General features: G+C 50.0%; 1 protein-coding gene across 4 annotated transcripts in view; it reads right to left on the reverse strand.

Moving 5' to 3' along the window:
• Positions 1-8017: 8017 nt before the first annotated feature.
• BLK (BLK proto-oncogene, Src family tyrosine kinase) overlaps positions 8018-24536 on the reverse strand; it is a 71845-nt gene continuing 55326 nt past the window's right edge. For all 4 annotated transcript variants that reach the window (XM_075923239.1, XM_075923238.1, XM_025181099.2 and 1 more), the window contains exons 10-13: positions 23520-23596; positions 13475-13625; positions 9158-9289; positions 8018-8808 (exon numbers count right to left, since the gene is read on the reverse strand). In XM_075923239.1, the coding sequence (XP_075779354.1) occupies positions 8600-8808; positions 9158-9289; positions 13475-13625; positions 23520-23596 (569 nt within the window). In that variant the 3' untranslated portion in view covers positions 8018-8599. The remainder of the gene's footprint in view (positions 8809-9157; positions 9290-13474; positions 13626-23519; positions 23597-24536) is intronic.

Raw genomic sequence — 24536 nt, forward strand, 5'->3', positions numbered from 1 at the left:
AGAGCGTCTACATTGGCAGGCTGCTTTTCCAGAAAAGCCCTTTTTCCGGAAAAGCATCTGTGGCCAATGTAGATGCGCTTTTCTGGAAAAGAGCCCTGATCGTCATTTTCGCGATTGGGGCTTTTTTCCGGAAAAGACTACTGGGCTGTCTACACTGGCCCTTTTCCGGAACAGTGTTCCGGAATAAAGACTTATGCCCAAGCGGGAGCAGAATAGTTTTTCCGGAATAGTGGCTGATTTTGTACAGTAGAGCATCGTTGCTTTTCCATAAATTCAAGGGCCAGTGTAGACAGCTCGCAGCTTATTCCAGAAAAGCGGCTGATTTTCCGAAATAAGTGGCCCAGTGTAGACACAGCCTCTTAGCCAGGGGATAAAATGGTGTCCCTGGCCTCTGTTTGTCAGAGGCTGGAGAGGGATGGCAGGAGACAAATTGCTTGATCATTGTCTTCGGTCCACCCTCTCTGGGGCACCTGGTGCTGGCCACTGTCGGCAGACAGGATACTGGGCTAGATGGACCTTTGGTCTGACCCAGTACGGCCGTTCTTATGTTCTTATGTGGTGCCCAGAACTGGATGCAGCATTCCAATTGATCTGCACAGAGCAGAGCGGAAGAATGACTCCTCGTGTCTGGCTCATAACACTCCTGTGAATGCCACCCAGAATCAGGTTTGCTTTTTTTTGCAAGTGTCACCCTGTTGACTCCTCTAGCTTGTGGTCCGCTATGACTGAGGCACAGAGACATTAAGGCCCAGATCCCACTGAAATCAATAGGATTTAGTCATCTAACTACCTTTATGGATCTGGTTCTAAGCAACTTGCTCGACATCGCACAGGAAGCCTGTGGCAAAGCCAGGGCATGTGACCTCGGCTCGTGCCCTAACCACTGGACCATCCTTCCTCTCTGCTGCAGCACCCGATCTCTGGCCCTGAGCTCTGAGGATATAAAACAACATGGGATGACTCTGAATATTACATTTTGGCTTTTCTTTGAACCGCTTCCCTGCCTTAGTCAGGGCCTGTGAGAACTCCAGGGGTGGAACATAAGAAAGTAAAAGCAGCCATACTGGGTCAGACCAAAGGTCCATCTAGCCCCGTATCCTGGCTTCCAACAGCAGCCAATGCCAGGGGCCCCACAGGGAACAGAACAGGGAATCATAGACTGATACCACCTCTGTCCACCATCCAGCCTCTGACAAACAGACGAGAGACACCATTCCTACCCATCCTGGCTAATAATATTGATAGACCTATCATCCATAAATGTATTTAGCTCTTTTTTGAATCCTGTTAAAGTCCTGGCCTTCACAACATCCTCTGGCAAGGAGTTCCACAGGTTGCCCATGCGCTGTATGAAGGAAAACTTTCTTTTGTTTGTTTTATACTTTCTACCTACTCATTTCATTTGGTGACCCCCCTAGTTCCTATGTGATGGGAAGGAGTAAATAACATTCCTTGATTCACTTTTTCCACACCAGTCCTGATTTTATAGACCTCTGTCATAGTGACATAAGGGGAGGAGAAAACCCCTTATCAGGGCACAAATTAATGTTTTTTGTCTGTATTCAGTAGCTTCAGAAACACCAGATCACGCTCAGAGTTGAGGTGGGTTGGGTAAGTCATTGGTACTGATGCCAGGGAAGTAGCCCGGGAAAGGCACATTACTACCCCCTAAGGGACTAAAAACATAGCAGGGAAGGTACTTACAGCCTGGGATTGTTACCTCGGATGCTTGGGGGTTCTGAGCAGCTGTTCTCCTTGCGCAACGGTTATTTTGTATGAATTAAAACAGAATCGGCGCTAAGATCTCGCGTCGGCTGTTCGTCCTCACAGGGACGGCCCTTCTGAAGCACAACTTCGTGTCCTAGTGTTTTCCATGACTGAGAGTTTGTATTGATGGAACAGCGAGGAGCCCCCATTCTGGGACAGGGGCCCGTTGTGCTAGGCACTGTACTCTCAAATCAGCCCCTGCCCCAAAGAGCTTACAGTCTAAGGAAGTGGATCTGGCAATCAAAGTAATAATGAAGTGGATTTTCCTTACTGGGTAGACTGTTCCCAACTCCAGCACAAGGACAGTATCCAATTTAGGGTTGCCAGGTGTCCGGTATTGAACTGGACATTTCGGTATTTTCACCTCCTGTCCGGGAAAAAATCCAGCAAATACCAGACACCTAAAATGTCTGGTACTTTCTGATTTTTTCCTGGCCAGGAGGCGAATATCCCAGGCTGTTCCTAGTGCTTACCGGGTTCTGCAGGGGAGCTGTCCGGCCCCGCGCAGGGAGGCAAGATGGCAGGTGTCTGCCGGCAGCCTCTTAGGGCCACTATGTGTTTCTTAAAGGGGCCACGCTGGGTTTTTTTTTTTTTTTTTTTTTGCTTAACAACTCTCGGAGTCCTTTTTTTTTGTTCTTTTTGTTTGGTATTTTTTCTGAAACCATCTGGAAACCCTAGTATCCATCCCCAGCAGCCATGCGAACTTCCCTCAGACAACCGTAGAAGAAAATACCCCCTCTCAGCAGAAAGTGGGCAGTTGTGCTCTGTGACTTGTCCACCACTGAGACGCTAACAGGACACACAGCGTCTTGCCTCGCCAAAGCGCTCTGCTCCTACAGTGTTAACGGTTTATGCCCTGCAACCCCGCTGTGAAATGCACAGCTTTGCATTACACTCCAGGGGGAAACTGAGGCACGGAATGACAATGGCTTGCCCAAACCTGCCCCAGGAAGCACCCACCCAGCCTAGAAGTGATCACGGAGCTCCTGCCTCCCAGTGTTGGGTCCCACTCTGAATAGAACGGCTCCACCATTTTGTACTTCTATGTTTCTCCTTAAATGTCGCCCCCTTACGGCGGCTGTTTTCCCGCCCGGTGCGTGCGCTGCCTCTGTGCTTGAGAGTCACAGCTGACGGTGATGGGAATGTCCAAAATCAGGTTTAACTCTCTCTGTGCTGCTGGACTCTCAGCGTCGGGAGAGCAGCCTTGCGCAACCCCCACCGCACTGCCGGACTGTCACCACGGCTGCCGACGCGCACTGAAGGCAGAAAGGGAACCGCTGGGTTTGCAGATACCAGGGGACTCGCAGGGGGCTGGATTCGATGACTCCTGAGGTCTCTTCCAGCCCTAAGATTCTATGAGGAGTCAGCCACAGTGGGGGAATGCTCCTTTTGCAGTGTAAACGCAACGAACTTGAGCTGCACAGCCAATCGGCGAAAGGAAGCATGAAACTCCCTTGGCAGGGTACCACTGCACACCCCACATGGCCCCCAGGGCTGGCTTTGCTTCCGGACAGCAGGGTAAGAAGTAGCTGCTAGTCTGTTTCAGCAACACCCCCAAGGAGTCCGGTGATTATGGCGTCAGCGTTTGGAGGCTGTAGCTCACTTCATCAGATGCATGAAGGGAAAGGAAAAGAAACAGAGAGGAGGCCCCTGGAGAATTCCACTGGGATTTCAAGTTTCCATCCCACCATCAAACTTAGCTTGGACTAATCCGCCCAAGAGCTCCACTTCCTGGACACTACAGTGCAAGTAAGGGATGGTCGCGAGGGATGTGAACGGGTAACCGGTTAATCAGTTACCTGGTAAGCATCACTCTTACCAGGTGATACTCACCAGGTACCAGTTAACCAGTATCTGGGAGCAGACCGCCCCCCAAGTGGAGGGCTGCTCCAGCCCCATGGGAGCTGAGACCTGGCGTCCTGCATTCAGGGAGAGTGGGGGCAGGAGCAGAATCCAGACCCCATGCACGAGGCAGCTGGGAGCCATAGCCTTGCATGCGGGGAGGCTGGGAGTGGCAGCCCCACATGTGAAGGGGTCTGGAGCAGGAGGTGGTAGCCCCATAGGTGGGGAGCTGCTCCAGCCCAGCTGGGGTATGTCTACACTATGAGCTCATTTCGGAATAAGAGCTCCCAAAATAATGATTTCGAAATAGCACGTCCATGCTCCAGGGAAGTCGCAAAATGAGTCTGAGGCAGGCTCCCCTAATGTGGACAGGCTCCCTCGATTTAGAGCCCCAGGAAGCCCTGGGGAGTAATTACATTGAATGGCCCCAGGGATGAGCTATTTCGCAATAGCAGCAGTGGAGCGTCCATACTCCCGCTATTCCAAAATAGGAGCTATTCCCCGTGCAATGAGAGTTTATTATTCCGCACTAAGAAGCCTGGTATTTCACACTAATTCTGAAATAATGGGCTTGCTGTGTGGGTGCTTCCCTTGCTATTTCGAAATAACGCTGTCGTGTAGACATGCCCCTGGATTCCACGTAATAGGCAAACTGCTTAAACCTGAGATTTAACCAATCAGGATTTTACATCCCTCATGGTCACCTAAACATCACCCGATACCTGTAAGCTACTGACCTCTGTACTAACCTATATTCCTGCAGCCTTCATCTGGAATACATCACACAATCCATGGTCTACAGCCAAGCCCTAAGATACAAGTGCATTTGCTCCAATCCCTCAGACGGAGACAAACACCTACGGGATCTCTCTCAAGCATTGTTAAAACTTCAACACCGACCTGGGGAAGTGAAGAAACAGATGGACAGAGACAGGCGGATACAGAGAAGTCACCTACTACAGGACAGATCCAACAAGGAAACTGGCCATCACCTACAGCCCCCAGCTAACAGAAACACTCACCTAGCAACCAATCCTTGCAACAAACACCGTTGCCATCTCTGCTCACACATCTACCCTAGCAACACCATCATAGGACCTAACCACGGCCGCTGTACCATCAAAGGCTCATTTACCTGCACCTCTGTTCATGTCCGTTGGGCAATCTGGACTGTCTATGCAACAGAATAAATGGGCACAAATCAGACATCAAGCACAGCAACATACAAAACCCAGCAGGACATTTCCACCCCCCTGGACACACAGGAACAGACTCGGAAGTGGTTATCCTCAAGCAAAGCAACTTCAAAAACAGGCTGCAAGGAGAAACTACCGAGCTAGAATTCACACGCAAACTTGACGCCATCAGAACGGGTCTGAATAGGGAGTGTGAATGGCTCGCTCATTACAATAAATAAATAAATAAATAAATAAATAAAAAATAATAATTCATTTTCCCCTTTGGGCATTCTCACCTTCTTCTCCACTTCCAGCCTGAATGAGTTAGAATCACAGCACATTAGAACTGGAAGGGACCTTGAGAGGTCATCAAGTCTAGTCCCCTGCCCTCATGGCAGGACCAAACACCATCAAGACCATCCCTGACAGGTGTCTGTCCAACCTGTTCTCAAATATCTCCAGGGATGGAAATTCTACAACCTCCCTAAGCAATTTATTCCAGTGTTTCTCCACCCTGACAGGAAGTTTTTCCTAATATCCAACCTAAACCTCCCTTGCTGCAGTTTAAGTCCCTTGCTTCTTGTCCTATTCTCAGAGGCCAAGGAGAACAATTTTTCTCCCTCCTCCTTGTAACACCATTTTAGATTCCTGCAAACCGCTCTCATGTCCCCTGTCAATCTTCTCCTTTCCAGACTAAACAAGCTCTATTCTTTCAGCCTCCCCTTATAGCTCATGTTCTCTAGACCTTTCATCATTCTTGTTGCTCTTCTCTGGACCCTCTCCAATTTCTCCACATCTTTCCTGAAATGTGATGCCCAGAACTGGACACAATACTCCAACTGAGGCCTAATCAATGCAGAGCAGAGCGGAAGAATGACTTCTCATGCCTGGCTCACCACACTCCTGTGAATGCATCCCAGAATCAAGTCTGTTTTTTTTTTTACAACGGTGTCACATTGCTGACTCATATTTCATTTGTGGTCCACTCTGACTCCTACATCTTTCACAGGACTCCTTCCTAGGTTAGTGCTGATGTAACACTCCCACCACGGTATCCGTGCTACCTGATTCTTTTTCTTTCCCGTCATCCATCTGATGGAGTGAGTTGCAACTTACAAAAGCTTGTGAAATTGTTAGTCTCGAAAGTGCCACTGTCCTTGTTTTAGCTTCCGGAGGTGACTACTCAGCCTGGATTTTGTGAGCAAGGAGAGACACCTGGTGGGAGCGCTGAGAAATAGCCCCTTTGGCATTTCAACGTTGCCTGCTTTAGCATACCCCTTGAACAGCTTAATAACAACCATTTCCACCATCGTTCCAGTCCTTGTGCTTCTTCTATGCCACAGCTTTTTACAAACCCGTGTTTGCTCACAAGAATGGAGTCACTTGCTGACAAGTGCTACAATGCAGCCTGCTCTGGGGCAGAACACGACAGCCATGTAACAGCACACAACACCCTCACCCAACCATGCAGGGCCACAGTTGAGAAAAGCAACTTAAGCATTTGCTTGAAGTTCATCAGGTCCATTTATGCTTTGCTGGATAAAGATGCTAGCTTGAATGAAGTGGTAGGAGACAAAGCGAAGAAGATTGAAACTTCAGGGGACTATTTAAGAAGGCAGAATATAATGCTCTATCTGAAATGTGGCCCAGACAAACCCTTCATCTGGTGAAAAATACCTGCTGGGATGCTCAATTAAAATAAGTGGTCAGGACTTTGGTTTACCAAACATTTGACTTAGAGGGAAAAGCGCCCTCTGCTGGATTTCCAGGGCACGTGACTGCATCCCTGCTAGAGCGGGGAGAAAGTTTTTGGATGAAACTTTCTTCAAAACTCCAAATTCAGGTTGACGACGACTTCTGGAGACTGCGTGTCACACGCACAAACAACCAAAAACTTCCAGACAAGGTCAAAGGTTTTTGTTTTGACGTCTTCAAAACAAAACATTTGGGCAGTTTGATTGGCACCAACTTTTTGTTTTAGAATGTACTTTAGCTTTTTTATATAAAAAGGCAAAATCATTTCAATATTAAACAGCACGTTTCAAGTGCTGACTCTCCTGCCCCTCTCTCCAAAAACATTTCCCCTGAACTTTTCGGTCTCCAAAAATGCAACATTTTGGGAGTGACTCAAAACTAGTAACAATGAGAGTGATGCATTAGCTCCTAGTGAACAAATACATCAAGTTTTGACCCCTCTCTGCACTGCAAGTGCAACCCACACACCTTGAGCTATGTCTACACTGGCGGGTTCTTGTGCAAGAACTCTTGCACAAGAACACATCCACATTGCCATGTGCTTTTGCACAAGAGCATCCATGGCAGTGTGCATGCTCTCTTGCGCAAGGAAGCTCTAGTGGCCATTTTAGCCTTAGGACTTTCTTGTGCAAGAAACCCCTGCCGCACGTCCACACTGCCCTCTTGCACAAGAGGGCTTACACTTGTTAGAAAAGAGCGTAGCTCTTGAGCAAGAAGCCCTGTCTTCTGATGCCGTACCGTAAATCTTCTTGTGCAAGAGAGGGCGGGCAGCGTGGATGCTCTGCGGGTTCTTGTGCAAGAACCCACCAGTGCAGACGTAGCCCTCGTGTGGTTCACTGTCCCATGCAGTGGCACTTAGACCACAGCAACAGATAAGAACAAGAGACCTATACAGCAGGGGCTGGGTGCCAGCTGGCTTTTAGCTCAAGGAGTAGAAGTGCCTACGCTAAACTCCAGAGGTTCCAGGTTCAGACCTGCCTGGTGGTGGTGAGCAACCATCTGTATCCCCTGCACCACTGTCATCAGGGCCACAGAGGTGCCCGGAAGGCAGAAAGGGACCAGTTTGGCTTGCAGATGCCAGGGGGAGGCAAATCAGCAAAACCAGGAGATGTGCCCTCAGCCTTCCCAGCTCTGAGGTGGAGGTTTGCACCTGCATGTGGAGAGCTATTGGCGTTGCCTCAGGGTATCGAAGAGGAGCTGAGCGGAGGAAGGTCTCCCTAGCGGGGGTGAGGGGGGGCTGCTTTATTTATTCATTTGCTGGGCCTGTTCGCCCAGTCAACCTTGCTCTGGGAGAACCGGTGGTGAACGCGCTCACAGCTAAGTCAGCAGTTTCACCAGGGCCTGGTCTCTGTCAGGAGTCAGGATTTTGGGCTCGATGGACGCCTGGGCTGAGCCAATATGGCCGCTCTTACACTCTTGTGTTCCAAGCTTATCATGGTGCCGAAGGAGGGTTTATTAACGAAGGCAGAAGCGTGTTTGGCTAACGAGGTTCTTTATTTGTTGCCCGGCAATGGGCACTGATTGGACCGGCCGGCCTGGCTTCCGAAGGCCCCAGCCAAACCAGCGCAGCACTGACAGAGCCAAGACCGGCTTCCCCCTTGAGGATCCGCCAACTCTGACTGGAAGGCCCTGGCTCCGGGGGTGGGGAGTGTGCCAGGCTCCAGGGCCCTGCCAGTCCTTGGCATCCCTTGCCCCACAAGGGAGTCGGCTGGTCCCTATTGTGACGCCAGTGACTGTGAGGTGGACACGGGCCCTATGGACTGGGATTCCCCTGCCAGGGGTGACTCGATATCTGCTGACCCCTCTTTTTTCATCTCCCCGCAGACAGAGCCTGCGGAGTCCCGCCTCGCCCCCAGCTGCTTCCAAAATGCATCGCGTCCTCGCACAATCTGGAGCTGATCTGCATATGCAAACGAGGGGGAGGGACGGTGCTGGAGTAGAGGTCCAAGGGGCACCCAAGAACAGTGGCCGGAGTAGGCTCCGGTGGAGGTTCCCTGCCACCCAGCGCTGTCTGCCCAGGTTTGTTGTGGTCCCACGGGAGGCGACGAGGCTCCAGGCTACAGCCCCGGCTCTGGCTCGTACTGCTTCTCCGTCGCCGTGTAAAAGTCCTCGAGGACGGACTGCAGGTACTCGAAGGTGGGCCGCTCCTCCGGCGTGTCCCGCCAGCACTTCCGCATGACGGCGTAGAACTCGCCGGGGCAGCCGTCCGGGCAGGGCATGCGGTAGCCCCGCTCCAGGTTCTGAATCACCTCGGGGTTGGTCATGCCTGGAACGAAACGCACCCCCCGGGCCCGGCGTGTTAGCTCAGAGCCACCCATGCGCAGGGCTTAGGCTGGCGGGGGCACTGTGCAGAGGCAAAGGGGGCACAGGTTGGGGAGCCCTTGGGTGCCAGGGGAGATGGGTGGTGCCGTGCCCCCAGGGGCACCAACACAAGTTTGTCCAGGGCATCATTTTCCCTAAGGCCGGCCCTGCAACCTGGCCCGGGCGGACATCCCTCGGAGCTAGAGAGCAGTCTGTGTTCTGGGGCCAGCCCCAGCCCGTAGTGCCCGGTGGGACTTCTGGAGCAGCGCTGTCAGCGGGAATGATGGGAGGTTTATATCCCCGAGGGGTCCTACCTGGATAAGGGATCCTGCCGTAAGTGATAATTTCTGTTAGAAGAATCCCAAATGACCAGACGTCCGATTTGATTGTGAAAACCCCATAGTTAATGGCTTCCGGTGCTGTCCACTTAATAGGGAATTTGGCACCTGTCAGGAAGAAAAGCATTGTTTAAAAGGGTACAACTGTGGTGCGCCTTCCTGATTCATACTTTGCACTGGCTGCTTGTGTATATCGGTCTCCAGGAGGTCTAATCTGGATGCTGGAGGCTGCCAATTGCACGCTGAGGCTGACACAGTCTGTGTTTAAAGCACAACAGAAACAAGGTGATCGAGCGAACGGTAGCACATCATAGGATGGACCAGTTCCTGCCGTCTTCCTTCATTATCCGTGCTTGTCATGTGCCTTTGTTCCCCTGGGTTCTACTTTACAAACCAGCGAACGATCTATACGCCTGAAAAGCAGGTGCACATTCAGCTAAAAAGGGCAATCAACTCACTCCTGCACGACATGTAGCACACAAGCCATGAGTACAGGATATGAATGTTACAGAATTTGCGGAATGGCCAACAGAAGAAAACAGCTAGTAATTACGCTCATCAAGTGAAGTTAAAAAGATCAAAAAACACAGACTCCCGCCCCCACGTGTAACCCAGAGGCGTAAGCTCAGCTGAGAGCCCATGGGCTTTTATGTCATGCTGTAGAAGCATGTGGCTTTAGCCCCTAAGGTTACAGGTTCAGTACCACCTCATTCTGAATAAATGTTGGCTTTCAAACTACCTGCTGTTAAGTATCACTTCCTGTGCTAATAATTTGGGGTAAGTCTACCTAACTGTCAGGGTGGCCAAACACTGGAATAAATTGTCCAGGGAGGTTGTGGAATCCCCATCTCTGGAGATATTTAAGAGCAGGTTAGATAAATGTCTATCAGGGGTGGTCTAGACAGTATTTGGTCCTGCCATGAGGGCAGGGGACTGGACTCGAGGTCCCTTCCAGGCCTACTATTCTATGATTCTATACCCTGCACAGCCATTTTGAAATAAGCTGTTCCAGAATAGTTATTCCGAAATAGCTTATTTCAAAATAGCACGTCTACACTGCAGGGGAGCCTAAACATGAGTCCGAGGCGGGCTTTCCTAATGTGGACGTGCTGTCTTGATGTAGAGCCCCAGGAGGCACTGGGAAGGAATAACTTAGAATCGCCCTGGGGAGGGGCTATTTCGAAATAGCATCAGTGGAGCGTCTACACACGGTTTACTTCGAAATAGCTATTTCGGACTTGGCGTTATTCCTCGTGGAATGAGGTTTACAGATTTCGGAATAAGCTGTCCATTATTTCGAAGTTATCTCGAAATAATGAAATGGCTGTGTAGGCACTTGCAGTGTTATTTTGAAATAACGTTAGTTATCTCGAAATAACAGTGCAGTGTGGACGCACCCTTAGAGACAGAATCCAGAGTTTTCAGGACCAAAGCCCAGGCTGCAAACACCCGTGCTAAAGGTGTACGGTCATAAACTAACAGCATTTGCCGTTTTTTACTTGGCGTGTGGCCTGGCCATCAGTCAGTAGTCAATATCTTTTTAATAACCTCTCTATTGTGATGGGAATAGAATCCAATGCATTTCGAATGAAAACAAGCCTCTGACGCTTAAGGAGAAGGAGCGGTGAATCAGTAGGATTGTATCTTTTATGCAGATCAGCTACTAGAGAAGAGCATGGTATTTACAGTTTGCTACAGAGGGTGTGGGGAAATGCAACTATATGTACATTAAAAATATATTGGAAAATCTGTCCCACTTTTATTTACTCATGAAAACTGGAGTCTCCCTAGCATCAGTAAGGATACCATGGAGGGTTTGTTTTTCTTTAAATTAAGGACAAAGCAACCCTAATGTAAACTAAATATCGGAATGATTTTGATGAAAACAGCATTTTTTTTTATTTCAACAACTCTCTGAACTCCTGGAAAACCAAACACAATGAGCCCAATATCAAAACCCGAAATCCAGGCGAAACATTTCGGGGGAAGTGGAACGTTTTGGGCGTGTGTGTTGTGTGTGCGTCTTCCCAGAGAATTCTGAAGTGTTTGTGTTTCACGGCGAGTCAGAAAACAGCTGACTGTTGAACTCCCAAAATCCTTTTCTCAAACAGAAATATCACCCTCCCGGTAGCTCTCTGGGAGGCCTCATGTAACTTTTAAAATATCGATTCAGTTTCTCTTTTACTTTATAAAGTCTGCTAACAAGTTGAATGAGTCTCACAAACATTTTTGGTAGCCGAAGAATACACAGAATCCGAGAACACTAAAGATGGAAGGGACCTCGAGAGGTTATCAAGTCCAGCCCCCTGCCCTCATGGCAGGACCAAGCACCGTCTAGATCATCCCTGACCAGTGTCTGTCCAACCTGCTCTGAAATATCTCCAGGGATGGAGATTCCACAACCTCCCTGGGCAATTTATTCCAGTGTTTAGCCACCCTGACAGTTAGGAAGTTTTTCCTAATGTCCAAACTAAACCTCCCTTGCTGATACTTGCTGATACCCTTTAAGATACTTGAAATAATACTATAGCAGAATAAACGGGGGGGCAGACAAAATTGGTGGACCATTGGGCAAGGTGAGGGGGGGCCCAACTCCATGCTCCCAGAAGGGGCGTGGCTTTGGGAGAAAGAGGCAGGGCTTGCGAAAAGGGGCGGGGCTGGAGGCTCCCCCCACCCCCATCAGCCATTTAGTGCTCCCCGGAATATGCCACCTGGGGCTCCGGCAACAATTTAAAGGGCTTAGGGGTTCTGGCTTCTGTAGCTAGGAGCCTGAGCCCTTCTGAATTGCCAGGCCTTGGGGCAGTTGGCCCCTTTTCTCCTCCTATTGGCAGGCCTGAGAACATGAGAACATAAGAACGGCCGTACTGGGTCAGACCAAAGGTCCATCTAGCCCAGTATCCTGTCTGCTGACAGCGGCCAGCACCAGGTGCCCCAGAGAGGGTGGACTGAAGACAATGATCGAGCGATTTGTCTCCTGACATCTCTCTCCAGCCTCTGACAAACAGAGGCCAGGGACAACATTTTATCCCCTGGCTAATAGCCTTTTATGGACCTAACCTCCATGAAATTATCTAGCTTCTCTTTAAACTCTGTTATAGTCCTAGCCTTCACAGCCTCCTCTGGCAAGGAGTTCCACAGGTTGACTAGGCGCTGTGTGAAGAAGAACTTTCTTTTATTCGTTTTAAACCTGCTACCCATGAATTTCATTTGGAGTCTTCTAGTTCTTGTATTACGGGAACAAGTAAATAACTTTTCTTTAATAGAAGAAACTGTCTTTTGCCGTGTGTCAGTCAGTTGTGGGTAGACAAGTGAACGCACTGAACAATGGCGTTTCACACCCCTCTGGTGCCCACTTTCCATTAGTCCCACATCTTATCATAGCAGAGACCGAAAGTGGGAGTTTTGTAAGGGCACGGGCTCCGGCAGCTGACTCAAAATGCAGTTTCCTATGAGCGGCGCCGGCCAGAAGTTGCTCCTTGCGTATTTTTTCATAGGCCGCCGCATGAGACCCGCACACAGAAGCACCACGCTAGCTGGAAATGTCGCCAAACTTTGCGGGGCGGGAGCACGGGTGGTGGGTGAAGACAGGGCCCTGAACCCCATCCTGACCCCGCCTCTTCTGCCCATGCCCCGCCCCTTCTGCCCAGGCCCCACCCCCTGCATCACGAGGAGGTGGGGTGGTGTGCAGCTCCACCCTCCCCAGCCTACGAGCACAGGGAGAAAGGCGTGCGCACGGCCCCAACCTCTCCACAATAGCAGTTCTGGGGGGCAGAGTGTGGGCGGGGCCAGGCTTGTGGTTCAGGAAGGCAACGCCTCCCCCTGCCTAGCGTACGCGCCACTCTTCGGTGGAGGGGAGTTAAAAATCCAAATGTTGTCAATTGTCCTTGTCTTTTACACCTGGCCACACCAAAACCTGGGGTCAGAGAGGAGGCTGCGAGTTCGAAATCTGGAGCCGCCCCCAATTTTGCAGTTCCAGCTCATTTCTTACTGTTTCGCGGTGCACTGCGTCGGAGCTGTGGGCAGATATAGGCCACCTGCACATTTCCCTGCAAAGCCCTTAATTCGAGCAGGTCAGCATTGCCCCGGCCTCAGTGAGGCTGAGTTTATTCAGTAGCGGGGCCAGAGATCTTAGCATGAATCCGTAGGACGCCCCTCCAGCTATGGGACTCTACTCCAGCCTTAAAACTCGCTCTGTTGGGCCGTGGAATTACAGGAAGGAGAAACGCAAGCGGGGAAATAGAACTTGACTTTTCCAGCTAGGCTCCTCCCTACGGCACCAGGAGCAGAACCTACCTTCTTGAGCCAAGTACTCATTCTCGATTATCCTGGCCAGGCCGAAATCAGCAATTTTACAGCACAGCATCTCTGAGACGAGGATGTTGGCTGCTCTCAGGTCTCGGTGGATGGAGTTCATTCTCTCGATGTACGCCATCCCTTCCGCAACCTAGGAGAGCAGAAAGCGCCACAGAGGTTACTGCAGGAGCATTCAAATCGCCCTCCTGGTCCCTAGACACGAAAGATGGAAATGATTTTGAACCCTCCCTGACATAAGACGGTGCTGCTATTCCATATACTATGGGAGTGTAATCCATACATCTCCCGAGCGTGGGGCCCTGTCCATTCTATTGGCACTGAGACCGCTAGCAGAGAGACTAATGAATCTGCTCTGCAGTCTTAGCTAACAGCTTTTGGCTCATGCGGTAGCGGCTCATGCACGAAGGTCCCAGGTTCAATTCCGCCTTTCGGCATCACGTAGCCCCAATCTAGATTCGGGTCAGATGGTGCTTGGTGCTGTACATTGTAAGAGACACAATCCCTGCCTCAACGCGTCAAGACAAAATGTAGCAGAAAAGGAGGGCTGTTCTTGCCATTTTACTGACGGAGAAATGAGGCACATAAGAACATAAGAACGGCCGTACTGGCTGAGACCAAAGGTCCATCTAGCCCAGTATCCTGTCTGCCAACAGTGACCAGCACCAGGTGCCCCAGAGAGGGTGGACCGAAGACAATGATCAAGCGATTTGTCTCCTGCCATCTCTCTCCAGCCTCTGACAAACAGAGGCCAAGGACACCATTTTATCCCCTGGCTAATAGCCTTTTATGGACCTAACCTCCATGAAATTATCTAGCTTCTCTTTAAACTCTATTATAGTCCTAGCCTTCACAGCCTCCTCTGGCAAGGAGTTCCACTGGTTGACTATACGCTGTGTGAAGAAGAACTTTCTTTTATTAGTTTTAAACCTGCTCCCCATTAATTTCATTTGGTGTCCTCTAGTTCGTCTATTTAGGGAACTAATTAATAACTTTTCTTTATCCGCCCTCTCACACCACACATGATTTTATAGACCTCTATCATATCCCCACTCAGTCTCCTCTTTTCTAAACTGAAAAGTCCCAGTCGCTTTAACCTCTCCTCATATGGGACCCGTTCCAAACCCCTCATCATTTTAGTATGAGATCAAGAGACCTGGCCACAGGAGACGAGTGGTAGAAGCAGAGCCTAAATCTACCTGGGATTCCAAGGCTCAGCCACACCATAATCTGTGATCCCCTGCATCTTGGAGTTTAGCTGAACATATTGAAGCTTAAATAAAAAGAACTCGTCCAGTTTTTCTATCATAGTCAATATGTGTTAAATGTAAACGGATTGACAGGAAACGTTCTTCAGGATCTCCACTTGCCTCCTCTCTACAGCGCAGACTTGTTTTCGTTTGCGTGGGCCTGTCACAGAATGAGCCTTAGGGGGCAGTGGAGACCCTCCAGGGACTGCCATGCAAGTCAGGTAAGCCTCAAACTCATAACTCAGAGGGAAACCAAATGTTAGTTCTACCCTGAAGCGTTAATAGGATGGGAATGGGGTAGCAAATCCTCCACACAGCCCACACACAAAGCCCTTTTAGAAACACTCCAGGTCCCTCTACACAGCACTGTTATTTCAGAATACAGTAATTCCTCATTTCACACGTGCCTGCTTAATACGTTTTTGCAATAGCACTTTTTTTTTTAGGGAACGTTTTTTGAATTACACGACCGTCCCCGGAATAACACGATTTCCTCAGCCGGCCTGTTGCCGGCGGCTGTGCGGGGCTTCCCCCGCCTCCCTGCAAAGCAGTGGAGGGTTCGCCACTCGCCGCGCCGTTCCCTGGCGACCCCCGCTCGCCGGATGCAATGCGGGTCCCAGCAGCCCCATCACAGGGGCATACTCCCAACCTAATCCCCCTCCTGTTTCGTCCCCTTCCCTTCCCCTGAGCCAAACACCTCTGCTCCCTGCTGTAACCCAGTCCCCTTTCTCCCCAACCTTACATCCCGGTCCCAACAGACACCACCGCTTGAAATGCAACCCCCACCTTTTCCATTATTTTCAATGGGAAAATTGATCCCGCATTGCACGTTTTCACTTAACACGATCATTTTCTGAAACGTATCTACAGTGTTAAATGAGGAATTACTGTAACTGATGTTATTCCAAAATAACTTAGGGTACGTCTACACTAGCCCCCTAGTTCGAACTAGGGAGGCTAATGAGGGTGACCAAAATTGCAAATGAAGCGCGGGATTTAAATATCCCACACTTCATTAGCATGTTCCCGGGCAGTCGTCATTTTGGAAACCGACTAGCCCAGGATAACTGCTTGCGTCTACACACGGCAGTGAAACGGGAGTTCGAAGTAAAGCTCTTAACTCGAATTAGCTGTTAAACCTCATTCCACAAGGAGTAACAGCTAATTCGAGTTAGGGGTTTATTTCGAAGTCCTGTTTCACTGCCGCGTGTAGACGCGGGCAGTTCTTCCGGGCTAGTCACTTTCCAAAATGGCGACGGCCCGGGAACATGCTAATGAAGCGCGGGGTATTTAAATCCCACGCTTCATTTGCAATTTCGGTCGCCCTCATTAGCCTCCCTAGTTCGAACTAGGGGGCTAGTGTAGATGTACCCATAGCGCGCATCTACCCTGCAAGCCATTATTTCGAAATACTGTTGAGCTGAAGGACTTCCTACTCCGACTCCTGTGACCCTCATTTCCCGAGGAGCAGGGGAAGTTGGAGGAAGAGTGTTCTCCCTTCGATTTTCTGCTGTGTAGACAGCGCCAAAAGCCAAATTAAGCTATTTTGACATCAGTGACGCAACTGACGAAGTTGAAGTTCAGTCGCTTAATTCAGCTTTTGCCCTGCAATGTAGATGTACCCTCTGTGACCTGAACTAACTTGTCTATAATTTGCTTATTATAGTTTTCTTTTCCTTGTCTCTGAGAGCTGGTCTCTGCAGATTCTGAGATCCTCGGAGCAAAGGTTTGGAAAGCATCTAATGCATCAACGATAATGATGAAAGGCCTAGAAAACATGACCAAGGAGGGAAGACTGAAAGACTTGGGTTTGTTTCGTTTGTTAAAGAGAAGATTGAGAGGGGACATGATAGCAGCATTCAAGTATCTAAAAGGATGTTACAAGGAGAAAGGAGAAAAATTGTTATCCTTGGACTCTGAGGATAGGACAAGAAGTAATGGGCTGAAATTGCAGCCAGGGAGGTTTGGGTTGGACATTAGGAAAATCTTCCCAGCTGTCAGGGTGGTGAAACACTGGAATAAATTGCCTAGGAAGGTTGTGGAATCCCCATCACTGGAGATACTTAAGAGCAAGTTGGACAGACACCTGTCAGGGATGATCGAGACGGTGCTTGGTCCTGCCATGAGGGCAGGGGACTGGATTCAATGACCTCTCGAGGTCCCTTCCAGTTCTAGTGATTCTATGATTCTATGATCATGCACTCTCCTGTACATAAGAGCAATAGGACGTTTTAGCATTTGGGGGCTTTGGAGAAACAGGGGGCTTTGCAGGGGGATTTGAAAAGCAACAAGTTCAGAGTTAGCGCCGACACTGATCGGGACACTGGATACATGTGCCCTGTCAATAATGGCTAACACTAATTTGGCTGTTCACACGCCCTGCGGCGAGGGCATTACAATTTTCCACCCTCAAAGATTCTCATCAGCCTCTTGCTTACATGTGGTTTTAAACAGGATACTAACATATAGTTTCCAAATGTGTATTTCACTCTCTACCAACACCCTTCAAGCTCGAGCGCTGCTTGCCTCAGTGGAAAATGGAAGAATTGATGTCACTTCCTGTCCTGATGCTAATGAGATAGCACTAAACGGAGGGCTTCCTTTCAGCATGTGTGTGCATTGGCGTGGGGGGGGGGGGGGAAGAGACTGACCACAGGATGAAGTCGGTACAACCAGACTGTTCTAATTTTAACGACAGCTGATGCGATTGGCTGTGACATGGGTCTGAATGGTCAAGTTACATGATGCAGGCAAAGCACCACGAGTAAACATGTGGTGACAGAACATGACATCAGCGTCAGCCAGAAAGAACTGGTGATTAGCCCCACACATAGAGGTCAGAGGGGGCATGCAGAGGGGAAAGGAAAGCAAAAAAAAACCACAGCACTGCTGTGGCTAGCTGTTGCCTCCTTTTGGTGCATCTACTAGAGTTGTCATTTTCACATCCAGCATTTGATACCCCTTGGCCTATGCGAAATCATGGTCCCTTCCGGCTTTAAATCTACCTGCCTGAAACACATGCAAGGGGAGTGGGTGAGCGGGGGGAGGAGCCTCTGGAAAGGGGTATGGCCTCGGGAGTCGGAGTAGCGTGTCTGGGTTTGTGTGATTAGGAATTTGGCATTCCGATCTAGCAGCAAGATACCACACTGCTAAAACAAATAGCAGGCTAGGCGGGTGGGGGGCATGATTGGCCACCTGGGGAGCCGTGTCCAGTGAACACTTTAAAATTCTGGTGAGTCTCTCCTCACATACGCTGGTCCACACTAGGGAGTGATTTCAAAATGACCCCCCTTATTTCGAAATAATTAGCAGAGCGTCCACACAGCCAAGCCTGTTATTTCTAAATAATGGGCTGGTTATTTCAAAATACTTACAGCTGCTTTCCTCAGAGAATAACGCTAATTCCCAAATAGTTATTTCGAAACAGTAGTAGTGCCAACGCTCCGGTGCTGCTATTTCGAAATAACAACTCCCCAGAGTCGGCTTCCCTTCTTCCTCATGAGGAATAGGACTACTGACGCTGATGGGGGAGCTCTCTGAGTTTGATTTAGCAGGTCTCCACAAGACTCACTAAATCAAACCCCGAAAGATCAATCTTCTGAGTAGTGTAGACATGGCCTCAATGTGCTCCATCAGAGTGCTGCTGAGGTCAAGTATGGATAGAGCAAGGCATGCTGGGACCTACGGACATTGCAGCCCAGCCCAGTGAAGCTAACAGAGTCTGATGGCTTCATTATGGAATTCTGTAGCCCACATTTGACCTAGCACTTGACTTTGGTCTCTCCAGATTAGAGCTGGCTGAAATGTTGGGGATGAATAGTTTATTAGCAGAAAAATGCAGTTTGGGGGTCGACCAAAACTATTTGTGTATTTGGGTCCAATTTGGTGGATGGTTTTGGCTGTTGGTTTGTTTTTTTTTTCTGAAAAAGGTTGGAACGTTTAAACATTTTCTAAAGGAAACCTTTCCACATTTCAGTTGGAAACAACCTTACCTTTAGAAATGTAGCTAAGTTCTTATTAAACAAAACAAAAGAAACAAAAGGGTGAAAAATATCTTCCAAAAGAAACAAATGAAAAAATAAAGTCCGGCCAAACAAAACATCTTGTTCAACCTGACACAATGTTTTTCGTTTGCTTGTTTCGATAAGAAAAAAAATCTCTCAGTAACACTTCCTCCCTCCCCAATATTTTGGTTTGGTGCCTACCTGAAAAAAAAAATCAGTGATTTACTCAGCTTTGCTTCTGATATGGCATTTCTCTCTCTCTTCCGTACAGGCTCATTGGTCCATATTTGCTTATATAGCCCCATGCTGAAATGAGGAGAGCGACCTGAGGGAGGGGGTGGAATCTCCATCCCTAGTCATTTTTAAGTCTCAGCTTGACAAAGCCCCGGCTGGGTTGATTTAGTTGGGACTGGTCCTGCCTAGAGCAGGGTGCCGGATTTGATGACCTTCTGAGATCGCCTCCAGCTCTATGATTCTGTGATGAATTAACTCTGTGGCGTTTCTCTTCAGGAATTCAAAACTAACCACTGATTATTTCCTTCAAGTTACACAAAACAGAAATAACTTCTAACCGCGGAGGCTGCAGCTGCTCCTGGGTAAATTTCTCAGCGATATCACAGGTAAAGCTGCAGACCAGATTTTATCACTGGTGAAGAGGAAAAGAACTGTCACGCCATTCACCGGCGGGACAAAAATAGCTAATGGGGCTGCTTCATAGAGCTAGTTCCCTATTTCTGCCTCTGGGGAAAAAACAAGAGAAGGACGGCAAGTCAGACGGCACCTCCACCCAAATACCCATTTCCAGGTATTTCATTCCTTTAAGAAAGAAATATAAATTGGAGTGGTCTTCCATAACACCGTGGGGATTTCCCTCATTAAATACAGCATAACTGAATATTACTGTGACGTTACCCTGCCCCCAGCAAAAGGCAGGATGGCTACGAGCTGACACTGCTGCATGAGGTACCAGGAATATGTCAGTCCAGGGCCTGGAGGGATGCTACAGGAGGCTTTTTAAAACCCTCAACAGCTGGTGTAATCAACAGTATGGCTGCTATTGACAACCTCCCACCGAGGGGCAGCGTTCAACCAGCGCTGAGCGCTTTGGCGAATTCCAGCCTTCGGGGGTGAACGTGGGCAGGTCTTTTTACCTCAGTTTCCACACCTGGAAAAGGTGGATGATCTGCTCGTGGCCCTCCAAAGAGGTTGGGAAGATACATCAGTTAACGTTTGCCAAAAAAAAGTTAAGATCGTTGGGTGGGCCATACGGTAAGAATACGTTAGGCGTCTCGGTGCATATTAACCCCTCTAATTACGCTGCTTCCTCATCAGAGGGGCTGAACATCCATGATGCTGAATCAAGTGAGAACGGAAGGCGCGCCGCACCTCAGAAAATCAGATTCTCTTCTACACTGTCTCCCTGCACATGGCAAATTGCTGTAGTGCGAGGCCTCCTCTTCCAAAGGCCACCTGGAGAAAGCAGCCACCATTCAATAGCTCCGCTGGCAGGGTGGAGACTTTTATGTGGAGAGCCCAGCACGTTATCTTTAGGTGGCTGGCAAGAGTCGGGCTTGAAGGAGAGCTTCTTTTTTCCTCCCCTCATGAAAGCCTTGTCTACACTGGCACGTTTTTTGTCACTCAAAACTGTCTTTCATAGAATCATAGAACACTAGAACTGGAAGGGACCTCGAGAGGTCATCGAGTCCAGTCCCCTGCCCTCACGGCAGGACCAAGCACCGTCTAGACCATCCCTGACAGGTGTCTGTCCAACCTGCTCTGAAATATCTCCAGGGATGGAGATACCACAACCTCCCTGGGTAACTTATTCCAGTGTTTCATCACCTTGACAGGTAGGGAGTTTTTCCTAATGTCCAGGGCTCACCAAGCGGAGGCAAGCCTTGCTTGCCAGCCACGCGGTTCAGCACGCTGCACATGCGCAGACCGTGCTGCGCGGCTGTGCCGGCGTGTAATCTACTCGCCACGGGCGAGTAGATTACACTAATTGTTGAGCCCTGCTAATGTCCAACCTCTGCTGCAATTTTAGCCCATTGCTTCTTGTCCTGTCCTCAAAAGGCAAGGAGAACAATTTGTCTCCCTCCTCCTTGAGACACCCTTTTAGATACCTGAAAGCTGCTAGCATGTCCCCTCTTAGGGTACGTCTACACTAGCCCCCTAGATCGATCTAGGGAGGCTAATGAGGGCGACTGGAATAGCAAATCAAGCCCAGGATTTAAATATCCCGCACTTGATTTGCATGTTCCCGGCCAGTTGCCATTTTAGAAATTGACTAGCCTGAAGTAACTGCCCGCGTCTACACGCAGCAGTGAAACAGGATTCCGATTTAAAGCCCCTAAATCGAATTAGGTAGTAAACCTCATTACAGGTGGAATACCACCTAATTCGATTTAGGGGTTTAAATTGGATTCCCGTTTCATTGCCTCGTGTAGACGCGGGCAGTTACTTTGGGCTAGACAATTTCTAAAATGGCAACCGGCCGGGAACACGCAAATCAAGTGTGGGATATTTAAATCCCGGGCTTGATTTGCAATTCCGGTCGCCCTCATTAGCCTCTCTAGATCGATCTAGGGGGCTAGTGGATCCCACGAGGCATAACGGGGCGGTCGACAAAAGGGTTTTCTGGCGACAGGGGAACGTCCAGACTGCCCCGATCTGCCGACAAACAGCTGATCGGCAGAGCGGGGCAGCCATTTAAATTTAAATGAAGCCGCGATTATTTTAATCACGGCTTCATTTCCCTCTGCCGATCTGGCTAATCTACATGCCTCCGTCGACGGAGGCATGTAGTCTGGACGTACCCTTAGTCTCTTCCTTTCCAAACTAAACAAGCCCAATTCTTTAAGCCTTCCCTCCTAACTCATGTTCTCTAGACCTTCCATCATGTTTGTTGCTCTTCTCTGGATCTTCTCCAATTTCTCCACATCTTTCTTGAAATATGGTGCCCAGAACTGGGCATAACACTCCAAACTGAGGCCTAATCAGTATAGAGCAGAGCATAGCGGAAGAATGATTTCTCACGACTTGCTCACAACACTCCTGTTAATGCATCCCAGAATCAGGTTTGCTTTTTTTGCAACAGTGTCACACTGTTGGCTCATATTGTAGCTTGTGGTGACAAAACAGTGAGAGTGTGTACGCACTACACCTCTTCCACCTCCGTGAGAGACTTTTGTCTTTGCCCCTCCCTTTATTGCCAAAAAAGAGCACGTGTGGACTCTGCAGTTGGTTTGCTGAGAGAACTGGCTTTTGACAGTATCCCACACTGCCTGCCCTGGTGGCTGTGCTCAGTGTTTTGTGATCTCTGCTGCCCTGCAGGCATGCACCCCTCCCTTTTCAAAGCACAGAGTCAAATAGATCCCAAAGCAGGCGCCATCTGGTCTGATGCCCCGCACAGCACTGGCCAGAGGACTTAATACCCGCTTCAAGGCCAGTCGCTGTTACAAGGCTTTTAGAAAATAGTCAATTTTGATTGAAAAATGACCAGCCATGGAGAATCCATCCTTCCCCCTCCTCCAGCCCTAAGGACATTCCTCCAGTAGCTAGTTACTTTCAATGGCAAACCAATGCCTGTTTTTGCTAGTCGGAATTTGTCTAGCTTTCACTTCCACGCTGTTGTTAAACCCTTAGTTGATAGATTGAAGAGCTCTTAGGGTACGTCTACACTAGCTCGTTAGTTCGAGCTAGGTAGGCAAATGAGGGCAACCGGAGTTGCAAATAAAGCCCGGGATTTAAATATCCCGGGCTTCATTTGCATGTTCCCGGGCACCGCCATTTTTAAATCCCCCTTAGTCCGAACTCCGTGCCCGTGGCTACACACGGCGCGGAGTAGGTAGTTCGAATTAGAGATCCTAATTCGAACTACCGTTACTCCTTGTGGAACGTGGAACGAGGAGTAACGGTAGTTCGAATTAGAGATTCTAATTCGAACTACCTACTCCGTGCCGTGTGTAGCTGTGGGCATGGATTTCGGACTAAGGGGGATTTAAAAATGGCGGCAGCCGGGAACATGCAAATGAAGCCCGGGATATTTAAATCCCGGGCTTCATTTGCAACTCCGGTTGCCCTCATTTGCCTACCTAGCTCAAACTAACGAGCTAGTGTAGATGTACCCTTACTGTCCAATTTCCGTGCCCCAGATAAATATGAACAGTGATCCACCTTCTCTTGGACCAGCTAGTGAACTCCTTGAGTTCATCATGACAAGGAATATTTTCCAATCTTTTCACCACTTTCTTGCTCTTCTCTAAACCCGCTCCCTACCCTCTCCCTATCATGGGCGGGGGGTGAGCCCCGCCCTTTCTGCATAAGGCCCTGCCCCCCATGGGAGCCAAGCTCCTCCCCACTGCAGAGGCAAGCCTTCAGTCCCCCATGGGAACCTCCCTAGCCCCAGAGCACCATGGGGAGGGCGCACAGTACACAGCCCCAGTCTCCCCAACCCTTGAGCACCATGGGAAGGGGGATGGCATGTGGTCCCAGCCGCCCTATCCTGGAGCACAGGGATGTCGCACAGCCTCAGCCTCAGCATGGCTGAAACTTGGGGGCAGCAACACACCATCCCCAAAATGCCTCCTGCTTCAGCCCGGCTCCTGGCAGGCTGCGCGTGGAGGAGTGTGAGCGGGTCTATGCCTGGCAGCTTGGGAAGGAAATGCCTTCCCTTGCCTCTTATGCCCCTCACCCCCTACTGGGTCTGCAAACATCCCGGAATAACACTGCACCGTCTTTCCAACACTCATCCTGGCGTCTCTGTCCACAGACCTGGGCTGACATGTCAATGAGCTTCGGGAGAGACAGCTGGCTTCCATCCTCCGTCTTCAAGAACTCCAGCAAGCACCCTGGGCGAGAGAGGAAGCGTAAGTGCTCGCTGGATGCGGCGACCGCGGCAAAAACGATGCATTCGGCTCATGTCCTGCCCGTGCGGCTTTGTCTCTACCCAGTCGTGAGTATCAAACCTGCCTCTGGCGTTTGGTGCCCTGGAGCCAGTGTGGGGGCCCCCACAAGGAACCCGCTCCCCGCCATGTTCGCACAGACCTCCATGCAAAGCACGTGGCTTTCTTTACGCAAAGCGTCATGGACAGTCGAGAGAGAAGAGACCTTCTAGGTCATCTCCTCTTCTCCCTGCTGACTCCATGGAGAAGCAGCCACGGAAAAAAATAGCAAGCACCCACCAGCCACCCAGCGATCAGACGGGGCAGTTTGGGGGTGGGTGGGGAGCACTGGGGGTGGAGCCAGGGTGGGATGAGCTTTGTGGAGGGAGGAAGTGGGACAGAAAGAGGCGGGGCAAGGGGCGGGGCCTCAAGGCTAGGGATGGGAAAGGTTAACGGGTTAACCGTTAACTGGCGGGGGCTGGGACAGCTCCCCGCCCGATGCATGCAGGGGGGCTGCTCCAGCCTCACGGGGGCGCCCACGGCAGATAGGGGCTGTGCTGGTCGTCTGCAGTGGCCTCTGTCTGCAGCGGGCCCGGGCGCCCTACTGACAGAGGCTGCTCCAGCCAGGCTGGGGGGGCGGAGAGGACACTTGGCAGGTGGTAGGGGGCCGTTCCAACCCAGCAGGGCTGGAGCGGCCTCCTCCCCACCCCCTTTTCCTGGGTTCAGCGGTTAAACGTACCATGTAACCGGTTAGCCAATGAAACGGGACTTTACATCCCTACTCGGGGCAGAGCGGAGGTGGAACAAAATGCCCGTTTCGGGGAGGTTGCAGCCTCCATGGGATTTTCCCAAGCCCCAAACCCGGGCCTGACCTCAGCCCCCAATGCCTCAAGAAGGAAGCCCGGGC

Source organism: Pelodiscus sinensis, chromosome 3 (assembly GCF_049634645.1).
Source record: "Pelodiscus sinensis isolate JC-2024 chromosome 3, ASM4963464v1, whole genome shotgun sequence".
Lineage (NCBI taxonomy): Eukaryota > Metazoa > Chordata > Testudines > Trionychidae > Pelodiscus > Pelodiscus sinensis.